This window comes from Alligator mississippiensis, chromosome 5 (genome assembly GCF_030867095.1).
Source record: "Alligator mississippiensis isolate rAllMis1 chromosome 5, rAllMis1, whole genome shotgun sequence".
NCBI classification, from domain to species: domain Eukaryota; kingdom Metazoa; phylum Chordata; order Crocodylia; family Alligatoridae; genus Alligator; species Alligator mississippiensis.
In genome coordinates this window covers 23,299,859-23,313,570 of record NC_081828.1, presented here as the reverse complement: position 1 = coordinate 23,313,570, position 13,712 = coordinate 23,299,859, and the positions used below count along the sequence as shown (strand labels likewise).

General features: G+C 42.1%; 1 protein-coding gene across 8 annotated transcripts in view; it reads left to right on the top strand.

The window, feature by feature from the left end:
* PIGK (phosphatidylinositol glycan anchor biosynthesis class K) overlaps positions 1-13,712 on the top strand; it is a 143,837-nt gene that overhangs the window by 73,600 nt on the left and 56,525 nt on the right. For 4 of the 8 annotated variants that reach the window (XM_059727956.1, XM_059727959.1, XM_059727954.1 and 1 more), the window contains one exon: positions 5,483-5,572. The exons of the other annotated variants lie outside the window; for them this stretch is intronic. In XM_059727956.1, the coding sequence (XP_059583939.1) occupies positions 5,483-5,572 (90 nt within the window). The remainder of the gene's footprint in view (positions 1-5,482; positions 5,573-13,712) is intronic. 8 annotated transcript variants of the gene reach the window in all.

Genomic DNA, 13,712 nt, shown 5'->3' with positions numbered 1-13,712 from the left:
TATAACTGTAGCTGCTGATTAAAGAGTTGTATTTCTCCCAGAAGTTTCTGTGCCAGATTTTAACATTGACTTCAGTTTTGTAGCCAAGTTATTCTGAAAAAATGGTATGGATAATGGAAATGCTGACAAACCAGTATCTTTCTCAGTGTTAGAGAAGAATTCCCGTGAGCTCTGTTTATGAGAAAATTGGCAGTAAAAGCACATAGACCAACAGTCTCCGTTTTTACTAAATTTTCCTCACAGGTGTATAAGTAGATAGGAAGTCTGAAATCTCACTAAGAGATGTAGAAGTGAATCTGATGGTGTCAGTTGGGGAACAGTACTTGCCACCACTACTTTGACACTGAAGTAGGAAGCAGACACTTGTAATGAAACCAACAATCTCATGAGAAATTAGAGTTGAGCTGGTACATTACACGCCTTATGAACTGGGAAAAATATATACTGTAGGTATAGAACATCTGAGGATTTTGTGGAATATGTGTCCTGTAAATCTAAGTCAGATCTATTTTTGTTTTTAAATAAAACACTTTTGGTTGCAAAGTAGGCCTTCATGTAAACAGGTGCAGAGCAGTTCTGCTAAATCTGAAGGCAGCCAGGCAGAAACAATGGGATCAGACAAGGTATGAACTTAATGGGATGATAACACTAAAGCCTAATTATGAGCATTTAATGGAATTCATAACTTGGCAAAGCCCACTGTTAATTTTTTAAGAAAAACTCCCCATTTAATTTTAGGTTTTTGTTTTTTTTTCCTTGCACTATCATCTGCATTAATATTTATGGTTAACCACTGCACTGTTCTTGACTTGTTCCATAAACTTTTAGGTCAGTGATTCTCAACCAAGATGCTCTGGCGCCTACATATGATTCACAACATAAACTCTGACATTGCAAAGAAGAATTCATAATGTCAAAAATATTCTGCCCTGTTATGGGCCGAGTTCTTTGCAGCTAAAGAATTGGTCTTATTTTTCTGTAGTCAAGAAATGAGTGAAAGTTAAGAGCAGGCATTTTCCAAAGGGTGCCTTGATTCTAAAAAGGTTTGAAAACCACTATTTTAAGTAACAGTTTACATAGACCTGCCTAAGCAGAGGTACTGTTATTTATAGTAATATATTTTACATGCAGCATGGACCATGTCACTTGTTAGTTGTGATTTCTGCGCCTTCAGGTTTTTTCACTGACCATGGCATTACTGACTGCTGTTTTCACCACTCTTCTCTTGCAATGTGCTATACAATTAGGAAGCACCAGAAAAGTAGGCAGAGGATGAAGCCATATGGTATGTCTCTGTTATATCTTGAGCAAGACCAGGACATCTGCCGAGAAATACATCATGCCTGCTTCACATGAATCAGGCTTTGCAAATTTGCAGAGCTGACAGCTTGGTGAGTTCTGAGTGCATGCCCAAGCACCACATTTAGTCTCTCTGAGAGCTGTATGTGCTGTCAATTTGTAAGTCCTAGGACATGGAGAATGAGCCTAGGTGGGCAACTTTTGTTTCTCAGCAGCATGCCTGACCTTGCTGAGGACATGGTATAGACGGTGTTAATGAACCATTGTTCACTTTGTCTTGGTGAAAAAGACTGATCTTGGACTGTATTCCTATTATAATGCAACATGTAAGATGCCACAAACAGAGAGGCAGTGGAGCAGTTGAGGGTGGGTAAATTGGATAAATTTGTCTTTATTTTATTAGAACAAAGCAAGCTATACCTTTTTTTCTCAATAGAAATTTCTTCTTCCTTTGTCTTCCCATTTGTTAAAAGGCGTGACTTACTGGTCATTTTCAAATGCTGATCATTTTAGGGATAGGGTTTTTTCCCTCCTCTTCCTCACTGTTTTTTTTTATTGTATTACAAAATAGATGCATTAATGCAGGGGTTTTCAACCTTTTTTAACAAGTGTACCCCTTCAGGCTCCAAGTTTCAGCTCATGTACACCCTTATATTTTTGTTCTTGTTTTTAATGGCACTTGGGGCAGATTGAGACCTCTGTGGTGAAGGAGGCTGCGGCTGGGGCTGGGCGGGTGCTGCATAGGTGGAGGAAGAAAAAATTATTTGGGGGTGCTGAGCACTTGCATGCACGCGTGCCCCCAGCAGGTAAGTCTGTGGGGGAAGAGGGGAGGGCAGATTGAGGCCCCCAAGATGAGGGAGGGAGCGGGACACAGGCAGGAGCAGGGGTTGGGGTGAGTGGGGCCCTGGCCAGACCGGGTGGTGCCCCCCTGGGCCTGAACTTGTCCCACCACCCTCGCTGCAGGGCTTTTATCTGTCGTCCTGTCCCATCTCCCCCCCCCCCCCCAATGGTGAGGAATGAAATGGGGCTGGAGATTGAGCCCCCCACAGTGCAGGGGGGAATGGGGAAGGAACAGGGGCAAATCATTCACCCCTGCACCTGCCCCATTCCCTCCTGCACTGTGGACATTGTCCCATGACCCGGCCTGGCTAGGGCCCCATTCATGGTGAACGAGGCCCTGGCCAGGCAGGGTCGTGCTGGGGGAGATGCCACTGCCACGCACTCTGTCCACACCCACCTGCGTGTAACCCTTACAACTTTTCTGCGTACCCCAGGGGTATGCGTACACTTATTCTGTTCCACATATTAAGGGTCTATCGCCCGTACTTTAGGATTGAACAGAGAGCACTAGGTTTTTAGATGACAACTCACGTAACTGCTATTTCTCGTTGGCAGAGAGAATGATTGTGGGACGCAGCTGCTCTCTTTAATCTCCAACTTTTGATCAGTGCCTTGTGTTGTAGCAACACAACTATCTTGAATTTTAAATTAATTCAGTGGAGATTTTCTAATTCACCTAAAATGTGGAATATTTAAGATAAGAAAATGAAGCTCTACAGATCATGTGAATTCCAACAGAAGCAAAGTCTGTTCTGCTTACTTAAGCTAATATTCTTTTTAATGACTCCTCCTGCATCTTGTGCTAAATATAACAATAGCAGCAAGAAGAGCAGAGAACAATCAGCCTCTTTCGCACGGTGCATTTTGGACAGAAGTGCAGAGAAGATGGCAGGAGGTCTGTGTATCAGGCTGAAATGAAATACAGTTTTCTATTGTTGCCTTGCTATGTGAGTTTGAGATGTCTAAGGATAAGTGGCTTGACAGAGGTTAATTAATTACCTGAAGTTCTTTAGGTAAGACATTACTAGTGGGTTACAGGACAGCAGGTGTAAAGCATTACAGTCAGATTACTCAAAATATTGTTATAGGCCAATTTTATCTAGATTATAAGAAAAAGATTAGAGAGTTCAGATGTGTCTGACAGTATGTGGAAACAAAAGTCATCCTGAGTTTCAGGGACTAGCAGTGATGAACTCTTTTAAAAAGCTGGTTTGTCTGGATTGAGGATGAATCTTCATGATTATTTAAAGAGAAATGGATAACTAGGAACAAGTTTCTTCCATTTGCAAACAACAGAAAACTTTTATTTCTTTGTTCAGTAGGAATATATCTATACAGAAGCAAAAATATGCTAGTGCTCATTTCAAACTAAACATTTTTCTTTTAGACATGCTCTAGTGATTTTCCTCTTTGGAGGATCTTGAACATCTTATTACCTGTCTAGCATTAAGATTTATATTTTTGCTATTTCAAAGATAATTTCTGCCCTAATTTTGCATTTCCATGTTCTTATTGATAAGGTGTCTGTATTGTTCATGTTGCTGTATAGACTATCTTCTTTTTAAACCATCTTTCATATTATGCCACCTGCTGGATTAGATTTTGTAAGCCTTGTGGAGCAAAGGTCATTGCAAATTCTCCTACTAAAGGATCTTGGTGTGCCTGGCTGTACTCTTGAATCGTGAGATGCCTGCATATTTTGATGGTAGCCATAGTTCTCTCCTCTTCTCATCTTTGAATATGCACTAATCGCTTGCCTATTAAAAGACATGACTTTCAGGCTCCACAGCAATGATCTGCAAAAGATGCACATTAGCATTCTACTAGACAGTCATGCAAGGTCACCCAAGGTAAGCTGCCAGCTGTCCAGTTTATCGAGGCACAGTGCAGTAGAAGTGAGTAAAATTGTTTTCAGTGGTAGCTGCACCACAAATGCAAGTTGGGTTTTTTGCTTACTTGGCCCAAACGTTTTAGCCCAGAGTGGTGCTTTTTTCACTGAAATAAGTTTAAATAGCTTGAATAATATTTAAATTATCCAGTTGAGGAAATGGATACCAAAAGGAGGGGATCTGTGAGAAAGCTCTTGGAAACACTTTTTGTCTTGAATATTTTCCCTTCACTTTCATAAATTATAATATGGTTGAGCAGTTCCACAGGAGTAGTTTGCATATTGCTGGAATGATAAGAAAAGGATTAGTAGCCATGGTGGAATTTAATTGCGTTATTACCTTTCCAAGGCTTGGAGCTTCCATGATAGTTGGTGCTGAGTGGTGCTGTCATTTAGGCATGTGTAAAGCTAGCATAGCGCTTAGAACGTGGACCAAATAACTGGCATTAACCAAGGCCTATTGACCTTCTTAATCTTAAGTAGTCTTGAGATGGTAGATAAATTTCTCAATAATCAGTTTTATGCCTTATTCACTCAAACCAGATATGCCCCATTTAAGTCCCTACAATGGGTAGCCTATGCACTTGTTCTGATGTAGTGCATAAAGCACTGGTATTTTGTTTTCTTTTAATTGTCTGCATACATGTGAACAAGTCTGTACCAATCAATCAGTGCTATATATGGATTTAAATTAAGATTTTCACTCTACAGATTCTCTTTCATACAGTAGTATCTGCCTTTTGCCATAGATACATTTCTTTGCATTCTGCCTCCTTCTTCCCCACTCCCCACCCATAGTGGCAGAATGTAACTTCCTTTAAAGTGCTTCTTTTTCTAGTGGTGGTATGCCTGGGACAGCCATTCAGTGTATGCGTTGCACTTAATTTTGATCAAGGTAGGGCATGAACAGAATGAAATTATTGGTGGTCCCATTCCATTCCTAAATCCAACTTTACTGAACACACGAGCAATATACTATAACTGAAGTAAACCCTCCAAAAGTCTGTAAAGGTATTCTTATAAAAGCCTTGTTAATGATGTACAATGACTAAACTGATCAGGTGTCATTGCAGCACCGGGGGGGGGGTCTCGTTTGTTGACTGGTGTGATCCCCTTTGGCTTGATGACAGCTCCCCAAACTTGAGTTTCCGTGGGCTTTTATAACTTTTTCAGCCTCCTCTGTGTATTTCATATGTGGTCATTCTGTAGGTCTTCACCATTTGCCTTTTACAGCGGTGCTTTCCTCATCAATCTGTCACTCTGCCACCTTCAGCTTGTTTCTTTCTGAATGTACTTCTCTCTTGCTGAGCTATCCTTGGATTTGTCTTGCAAATGGAGCCTGTCTGGGCTTTGTATGCTTCTCTACTCTATCTTGTTTTCCGACAGCCTACAGCTTATCTACATTTTGTTTTGCCTACCACAGTTTACGTTAACTTTATGCCTGTTTTGTTCCAGTTTCGCTTGTGGTTTCGCTTCAGAGAGAGAGATGGCATCAGCTATGCCAAGTCTTTCAGGCCTATACATTTTCAATAGTCCAGTTATAAGGTGAGACTCCACTCTTCACAGTGCCAAGTGGGGTGCATCCACCTGTAAGGGATAATGTGTGACAGTTCTCAATGCATACCTGGCCTTGCCTTTTAACAGTTGACAGTTATGGCAAGGCAGCTTTTCAGGCCAACATATGTAGACCAACAATACTGGTGACTCTAAGCAAAGGAATAAATGACATCCATCCCTTTCTTAGCCCCCACGATCCCACTTGGTTACTGAATTTGTTTATAGTCCCTAATCAACCCTGTGTTCGTGCAGCGTGGGGTAGCTTGCTTCATTAAAAAAAAACAAACCCCAAAACCTACTTTTGTGATGAAGCATTCCAGTGATAATGACCATTTGCTGCTGTTTGTTGTATGCGTTACTTTTGCCATGCTCATGAATGATAATGCAGTACCTTGTGACTTACAAGCAGGCAGAAATTTGATCAGCAGTGCTGTTGCTAGAATTTGCAGTCTCTTGATTAAAAAGGATTTGGTTCTTTCTTTTGCACTTGCTGCCTATTGCAAGGGAGTTTTTGCGCGCACAACACTATGTAAATATAAATGACAAATGTGATTTCTCACTAAATATCTTGACGTGTTTCTCAAAAATTACCTTTGCTCTCTGCATCTTCTGCTTTGTGCTCCTTTTCCTTCAGTTAATTTTGGTCACAGACTTCTCCAAGACCGTTTCAGGCTGGACATAAGGAAGAACTTCTTTACAGACCTGGAACCGACTGCTGTCAGAGAAAGTGCAAACACCTACTCTGGATTCCTTTAACAGTCAATTGGACATTTATCTTGCTGGGATCCTGTGACCCCAGCTGACTTCCTTCCCCTGGGGCAGGGGGCTGGAATCGATGATCTTCCAAGGTCCCTTCCAGCCCTAATGTCTATGAAATCTATGAAGAGCAGTCATAGTGGCAATACAGAAAGTGCTTTCCAATTGAATTTTTCAAGAGTCTCTTGGTTTGATATCTCTTGCCATTCCCCAATTCTCTTCTGATTTCTTGTCTCTCTTCTCTCTTCCTTGAGAATCAGATCTCCTTGCAGTTTGTATTACCAGCTGTCGGGTATACTGGAATGTATGTTTATATACTGGTATGGTAGCCTGCCTTGTCACTGTTGGCAGTACACTGCAGCCGTGCTTAGTTGGGGCAGAAGAGTTCCCATTGTTGGTTGGAAAATTAATTCAAACCAAGTGACTTTGTATATAATAGAATTATTTAAAAGCAGATAAAAACACAAAGGAGCTTTTGTTAAATTAGCTTTTAATTTTATAAAGCTCAGTGTGTGAAATGCAAATGAACCAAAATAAGTGAAGCTAGCCAATTCTTTGACATTATAGTCCAAAAACCTATCCTAGATAATAGGCCACAACTTCCATCATCTGACATGCCTGATAGGCTCTGTAAATTAAGTAGTTTTTCACACTGGAGTCTAACCTCTTCCCTCCCCTCTCCCCCCCCAATATCTATTTTTGTCAAAGTAGATAGAATGCCAGACAGGAATTCTCTTGGGGAACATGGTAGCGACCAGCTTTATTTTAGTTCTGTGAACAGGAAAAGCAAGATCAGAACAGTGATGCTGGAGAGATGACCGTTCTCCTGGCCCTTTCTCTTCCTTCACGCTGAAAAGAAGGGCAGCTTTTCCTATCTTGATCTTTCTCCTCTCTCAAATAGGAAGCAGAAAACCAGACTCTTCTCTTGTGCTTTCCCTCTCTTTGTTCACTGTACAAAAAGGAGAAGCATGAGGCCGCCTTTAACAGGGGATGGTTCCATTCCCAAAATCACAGTATTGGGACCTAGTTATCGTGGTATGTTTCACAATTTACAAGTTCTATCAGGTATTAGTTTAAAGCACAATTGCTCTTCAGCATAATGCCTTGGGAAGAAAGTTTCATTCAGTGCCTTTGCATTTTGGCTGTAATCCACATCCAAATTAGATGGAGGTTAACTGTACAGCGGTACTCTTAAGTGTAGAACAGAAGTGTTCTCATAGGATGCCAGTGCAGAATTGCTGTTCTGGGGTATCTCCTCATGTTAGATAGGCCTCATTCTGCTGCTCTTGCTGAATTCAAGGAGAGACTGAGAAGGGAGGTTTTTTGTGCTTAATTTTTTGGTCTTCTCCACTGCTATAGAACAACTAAGACCTGGTTTGTTACCATATCTGATCTTCATCAAAGGGCTAATCTACACTAGAAAGTATATGCTATTATAATTAAATCAGCAAATATACCTAGGGTGGATGCAGCTACAACAGCATGAAAGTGTTCAAACTGGCATCACTTGTTCTGGTTTGGGAACACTTTAGAGCAGTCTGTGCAAGTATGTTGGTATAACCATATGTGTTAAAAAAGAGAAATGGCACCATGAGCTGCCCTATTTACACTGGCACAACTTTTCTGGTATATACGAGCCCATCCACTTTTGAACCATGTTCTGAATCAAACCTAGATCAGTATGAAAGTTTGAAACTAAACCAAAAACTGTCCTCTGCCTTTTTTCCCTTTTTGTGTGATTTTTATTCATATTACCATAGCACCTAAGAGCTTGTAGGTGGATTACATTTTTTTGAGCTAAGTGGAATGACACCAGTAATAGACAGACAGGGTTCTTTGGGTGAATCTGATATCTTTTATTAGACCAACTCAAATGGTTGGATAATAATTATTAAGCAAGCTTTCTGGTTCAGGCTAAGGAAGTTTCAGCAGTTGGTGTGTGCTCTTCCTGGATGGAATGAAAAGTAAAGAAGCCAGGGGCTGGGCTGGGGAGTCATTTGCCAGGCAGATTGTAATGTATCAAAAATCCAATGTCTATATTTAGTCCATGATTTTTAGTATCCAGGAGGCTGATGAAATGGAGTTCATAGGCTCGTCTCTGGGAAGTGTTATGTAAGTTTCCTTTGAGGATCAGGACTGAGATTGGAGAGAGAGTGGTTTTCTTGTGAGAAATGTGCCCCCACCAGTAATTGGGTATTTCTTTGATAGATTTCCAGTGTGCGTTCATTCTGGTGTGCAGTTGTTGTTTGGTCTCTCCTACATATTTACCATCAGGCATTTGGTGCATTGGATGAGGTATATTACATTTCTGGAGGTGCAGCTGTAAGATCCTGGGATGCTGATGGCTCTGTTGTGGGGTGTAGTAATAGTGGGGGTGGTGGAGATGTGTTGGCAGGTTTTGCATTTCTTATCATGGCACGGTCTGGATCCTTTTGGTGTGTTCTGGGGTTGAGGAAGTTTGCTTCTGGTGATGAGGTTAGTGAGGTTCGGTGCTTGTTTGAAGGCTAGGATGGGTGGCTCTGGGAAGATCTTTTTAAGAATAGGGTCTCTTTCTAGTATGGGTTGCAGTTGTTTGAGGATTTTCTGTACAGGTTCAAGGGAGGGGTGATGTGTCATAACCAGCGGTGTGTGATTTGTGGGTGTTTTCCTTCTGTACTGCAGCAGTTCGTCATGTGGTATCTAGGCGGCTCTTTCAAACATGCGCTCTATCTCTCTGGAGGAGTGTCCTTGCTGGGTGAAAGCCTTTTTAAGATTGGTGAGGTGGCAATCCCGGGTGTTCTCTTCAGTACAGATGCGGTGGTATCTGAGGGCTTGGCTGTATATCACAGCTTTTTTGGTGTGTTTAGGGTGATTGCTGGTTCTGTGCAGATATGTATGTTGGTCTGTCGGTTTCTTGTATAATGTGGTCTGTATTTTATCATTCTGGATACTGATCATCATGTCTAAAAAGGAGATGTTGGTGCTGGAGTATTCTAGAGAAAGTTGGATGGAGGGATGGCGATTGTTGAATTTCTGATGGAACTCAATCGGAGATTGTAGGTTTTCAGTCCAAATGATGAAGATGTCATCGTTATATCTTAAGTATAGCAAGGGATTGATGGTGCAGTTCTTGAGGAAGTCTTCTTCCAGCTGGCTCATAAAAAGGTTAGCATACTGTGGGGCCATTTTAGTGCCCATAGCTGTTCCCATCATCTGGAGGAAGTGTTGATTATTAAAAGTAAAATTGTTGTGTGTGAGGATGAAGTGTATAAGGTCAGTAATATCTTTGGGCCTGTATTCTGAGTTGTAATCTTGTTGCTGTAGATATGTAAGGCAGGCTTGGATGCCATCCTGGTGTGGGATGTTGGTGTATAGGCTGGTAACATCCATGGTGGTTAGGAGTGTGTTGCTGGGAAGGTGGTCTATGTTTTTAAGTTTCTGTAGAAAGTCTGTAGTGTCTTGTGTGCGGGCCGGGTCAGACCCTGGGCCCTTTTCATCGCTCTGCACGCGGGCTGTGGCCGGCAGGCCGGGTCAGAGAGGGGGGTCGCCGAGCTAGAATTAGGCACAGACACGTAACGGTTGATTTTAAGATTGTTTACTTACACCGAGATGGTCGCGGTGCAGGCTGAGAACTTGCTTGAGTTGCGGTTACAACAGAAAAGACGAACACACGTGGAGGTTGCAAGGCTCCACGCAGACAGAACTCTGGATGTCCAGGACAAGCGTGCATAAAACTCGTCGTTACATCTTATAGTAGGCTCCGTTCGAAGACGGGAAGAGGTGGGCGGTGGATCAGGCCGCCAAACTCCTCTGAGCGACACACAGGGTTTCTATTACCCTGCCGCGCACACCCAGAGTCCCCACGAGATGGATGCGGAGTCCTCTTTGGCTTGGGCGGAAACTGCTCAAGCCTCTTATACGGCTAGCAGGCCAATCGCTAGCCGCCACGTGTGAATAATTTAGCACTAGCCAATTGCGGGGCACGAATTTGCATACGACGAGCAGGAACTCTTTGCACCATGCATTTCTGTGTTGCAAAGGGAAATGCACCCTGCAAAGACAGCTGCAAAGTGGCGGGAACACTCCTTTGCACGCGGGTTCTCTGCGCAGCAGAACTCCTCCGTGCAATGAAGCTGTAAACCCACAGGGATAATTCTTAGTGCCGAAGCACACACAAAAAATCAGACATTTGGGTCATGACATGTTGTACAAAACTTGTTCTGTGGGTGACAAGTGGTTTTAGGATTGATTCAACAAAACCTGATATTTCCTCAGGGTCTCATGGTTGGATATGATAGGTCTGCCGGGGTTCTCTTGTTTGTGGATTTTAGGGAGCATGTAAAAAGTCCCAGGGTTAGGTAGCGGGGGGATCAAGGTCTGTAGTTTTTTCATGTAATCTTGATGGAAATGATTTGATGGTATTGTTGAGTTTTTTGGTGAAAAGGGGAGTAGGATCTTCTTGTACTTCTTTGTAGTAGGTGGTGTCAGAGAGCTGTCTGTTGGCTTCCTTTACAATCTTCATGGTTTAGGATGACTGTGGCTCCTCCTTTATCTGCTGGTTTTATTACGGTTTGGTGGTTACGTCTTAGAGAGTCTATGGCTTTTTTCTCTGGTAGAGAGAGGTTGTTGTGGTGGCGTGTGTTGCTGATTATTTCATTGTTCATTCTTTCCCTGAAGCAGTCAATGTAGCAGTCTAGGCTAGGGTTTCGTCCACTGTTAGGTGTCCAGTCTGATGTTTTTTTGGGCTTTTTAGTGTTGATCTTTTCCTGAATGTTGTCAGAGGATGAGTTGTTGTTGGGAGTGGGTTCAGTTTGCTCGTGGAAATATTCTTTGAGGCACAGGCGTCGGAAGAATTCTTCTAGTTCTCCACATTGAAGTATTTTATTAGGGTATTTTTCTGGACAGAAATTTAGGCCTTTAGAAAGGACAGATTTTTCAGTTTTGGTAAGCGTGTGTGTGGAGAGATTGATAATATTTGTGGGTTGGTTGCTGCTTGCAGTTTAATCAAGTCTGAGGTTGGAAGGTCGTAAGGTGTTGGTGTTGTTCCTCTGATGGTTGTTTTGTGGCTGGGGAGCTTGTTCTTGGAGTAATTTGTTCCATTTCTTTTTTTTATGTAGGATGAATGCTGTAGAAAGTTTTTCATAGTCTCTTTGTATCCATTGTATATTGTCAGGGAAAATGCATGGATTTCTGTCTTTTAAGTTGTTGTAGTATATGGTGATTTCCTTCCTGAGTTGGTCTCTTTTGGAGTAGAGTAGGTGAAGTAGATGATTTCTAATTTTCTCTGAAGTTCTTCTGCATAGCTGTGAAGCATATTTGGAATTGTGTGTAGTAGTCAAGGGATTGTAGATGTGTAGTCCTCGGGGAATGAAGTTGTGTTTCTTGCAAAGGCTTAGAAAATATATGTCGCTGTTGAGTTTGGCTTCTTTCTTTTTCATGTTGTACAGTTTCCATTTCAGACGGCTGAATTTGATATCTTCCATGTTGCAGGGGTGTAGGTTGTAGCCATGTTGGTCTAAGGACATAGGCAGACAAGGTTCCTTGGGTGAATCTGATATCTTTTATTAGACCAACCCAAATACTTGGAGAATAGTTATTAAGCAAGCTTTCGGGTTCAAAAACCAGTAATAGACGCACTTTAATATTACAGTGTAAAAGCAGCTCTGAACTGAGAGCATAACAGGATCTTTGCCTTGGCTCCTGGGCAGTGCCAAGGATACAGGTGGTGCAATAAATGCATCAAAATGCTATTAGAAAAATAGGACCATGTCAAAACAAACTATTTATCAAGCTGAGCTGCTCTAAGGAGAGGGGAAGACAATATGGGAGTGTAATGTCAAGAGAGGCTTCTGCAAGGTCCTATATCTAAGGCAAAATATTGATCCAGTCGTAGCTTATAACAAATCTGCACACACTGTAACTTGCACACTGTTTAGAAAAAACAACCAACCCTGTTTTATGTGTGCACATGCTTCAGGAAAGATGTGAGAATAGGAAGCCATAATGAGAGAGTGCATTATTAAGATTTTGTTCACACTGCAAACTTATTCATATGTGGTACAATGCAGTATGCTAAACAAAAAAGCCTGCTGTGTTTGGCAAATCAGAAAAGTTGGCTTACTTCCAAAAACGACTTTTAATTTTTTTAATTCACTAACTTGCTGCTTTTCATAATCCATTGATTCACAATGATTATTCATGTTTATTACTGCAAATTAGTAAAATTCTGCTCTGCTAAACCATGTTTGTAGAGATTTTTTTTTCCTCAGAGGGAAATTTCAGATTTGAAATGTGATTTTTTTTTTTTCTTTTTCAGGTTGGTAGTGTCCCTTTTAAATAGGGTGACCATACATCCTGGGCAGCGCTAGACACTCCAGGATTCCATAGTGGGTCCTGGCCAGTTGGTCAAAAGCCCTGGGCTGGAATCCAGCGGGGCGGCAGAGCAGCACAGTGTGCCAGGCAGACTGAAACAGGCATCACCCTGCTGGCATCTGGCTTGTCCTTGCTCCCACGCAGGAGCAGCGGTGCCTGCCTGGCACACCATGCTGCTCCACCTCCCTGCTGGACTCTGGCCATGGACTTTTGTCTGACTGCCTGGGACCCAGCAATGGAATCCTGGAGTGTCCAGCACTGCCCGGGACGTGCGGTCACCCTACTTTTAAAGAGGGTAAAGAAGACTTGTAGACCTTGTTGAATATTTTGTTGGGAGCACAGTGGTTTTATATATATAAACCCAGGTAGGCTTAAGAAATGGATTTATGTTGTTTACAGCAGTCCCTCAATGTAAGCATCATCTCTGCCATGGCTCATTGATGGATCTTGAGGTGACTTAAGAGTCGAATCCTTGAGCCACAGATCTGCCTGCAGAAGTTGGAATTCCACTCTCTCTTCTCTGCTTTGAGGACAAGATCCTTTACCTCGAAATAGGCTACCTCTTGGTTGAGGTTGCCATGCTGTTGGAGTTGTTTGGCAGCCTGTTCCTCCTAACTCTTGATGTCAGGATCTGTTTTTTTGAGGTATGCTTATGTAGCAGATGCCCATAAATTGACGGTGCTGTGTCAGCTAACCAGCTCCCAATAGAGCAAAAGTCATCTTAAATTCCCACTGAAAACAGAAAGCTAAATAAGCAATGGAAGTCTCTGTGCCAAAATATTATGAATGATACAAAGTATGGATTAAAGTAGAGTGCTTCACACCGCCTGTCATAGGTGCAGAGTTCTCTCTTGATGCAAAGTAAAGTACATTAATGAAAGTGCCTTGTTATTCCTGCCTAGTATTAGGAACATTGCCAAAGGGATACATTCATGTAACTAAAAGCCTAATTTAGCATGTTGAGGACAGCTTTTAAATCTGTTTCCTCAGAGACATCCATTTCACATCCATAATCTGCCTC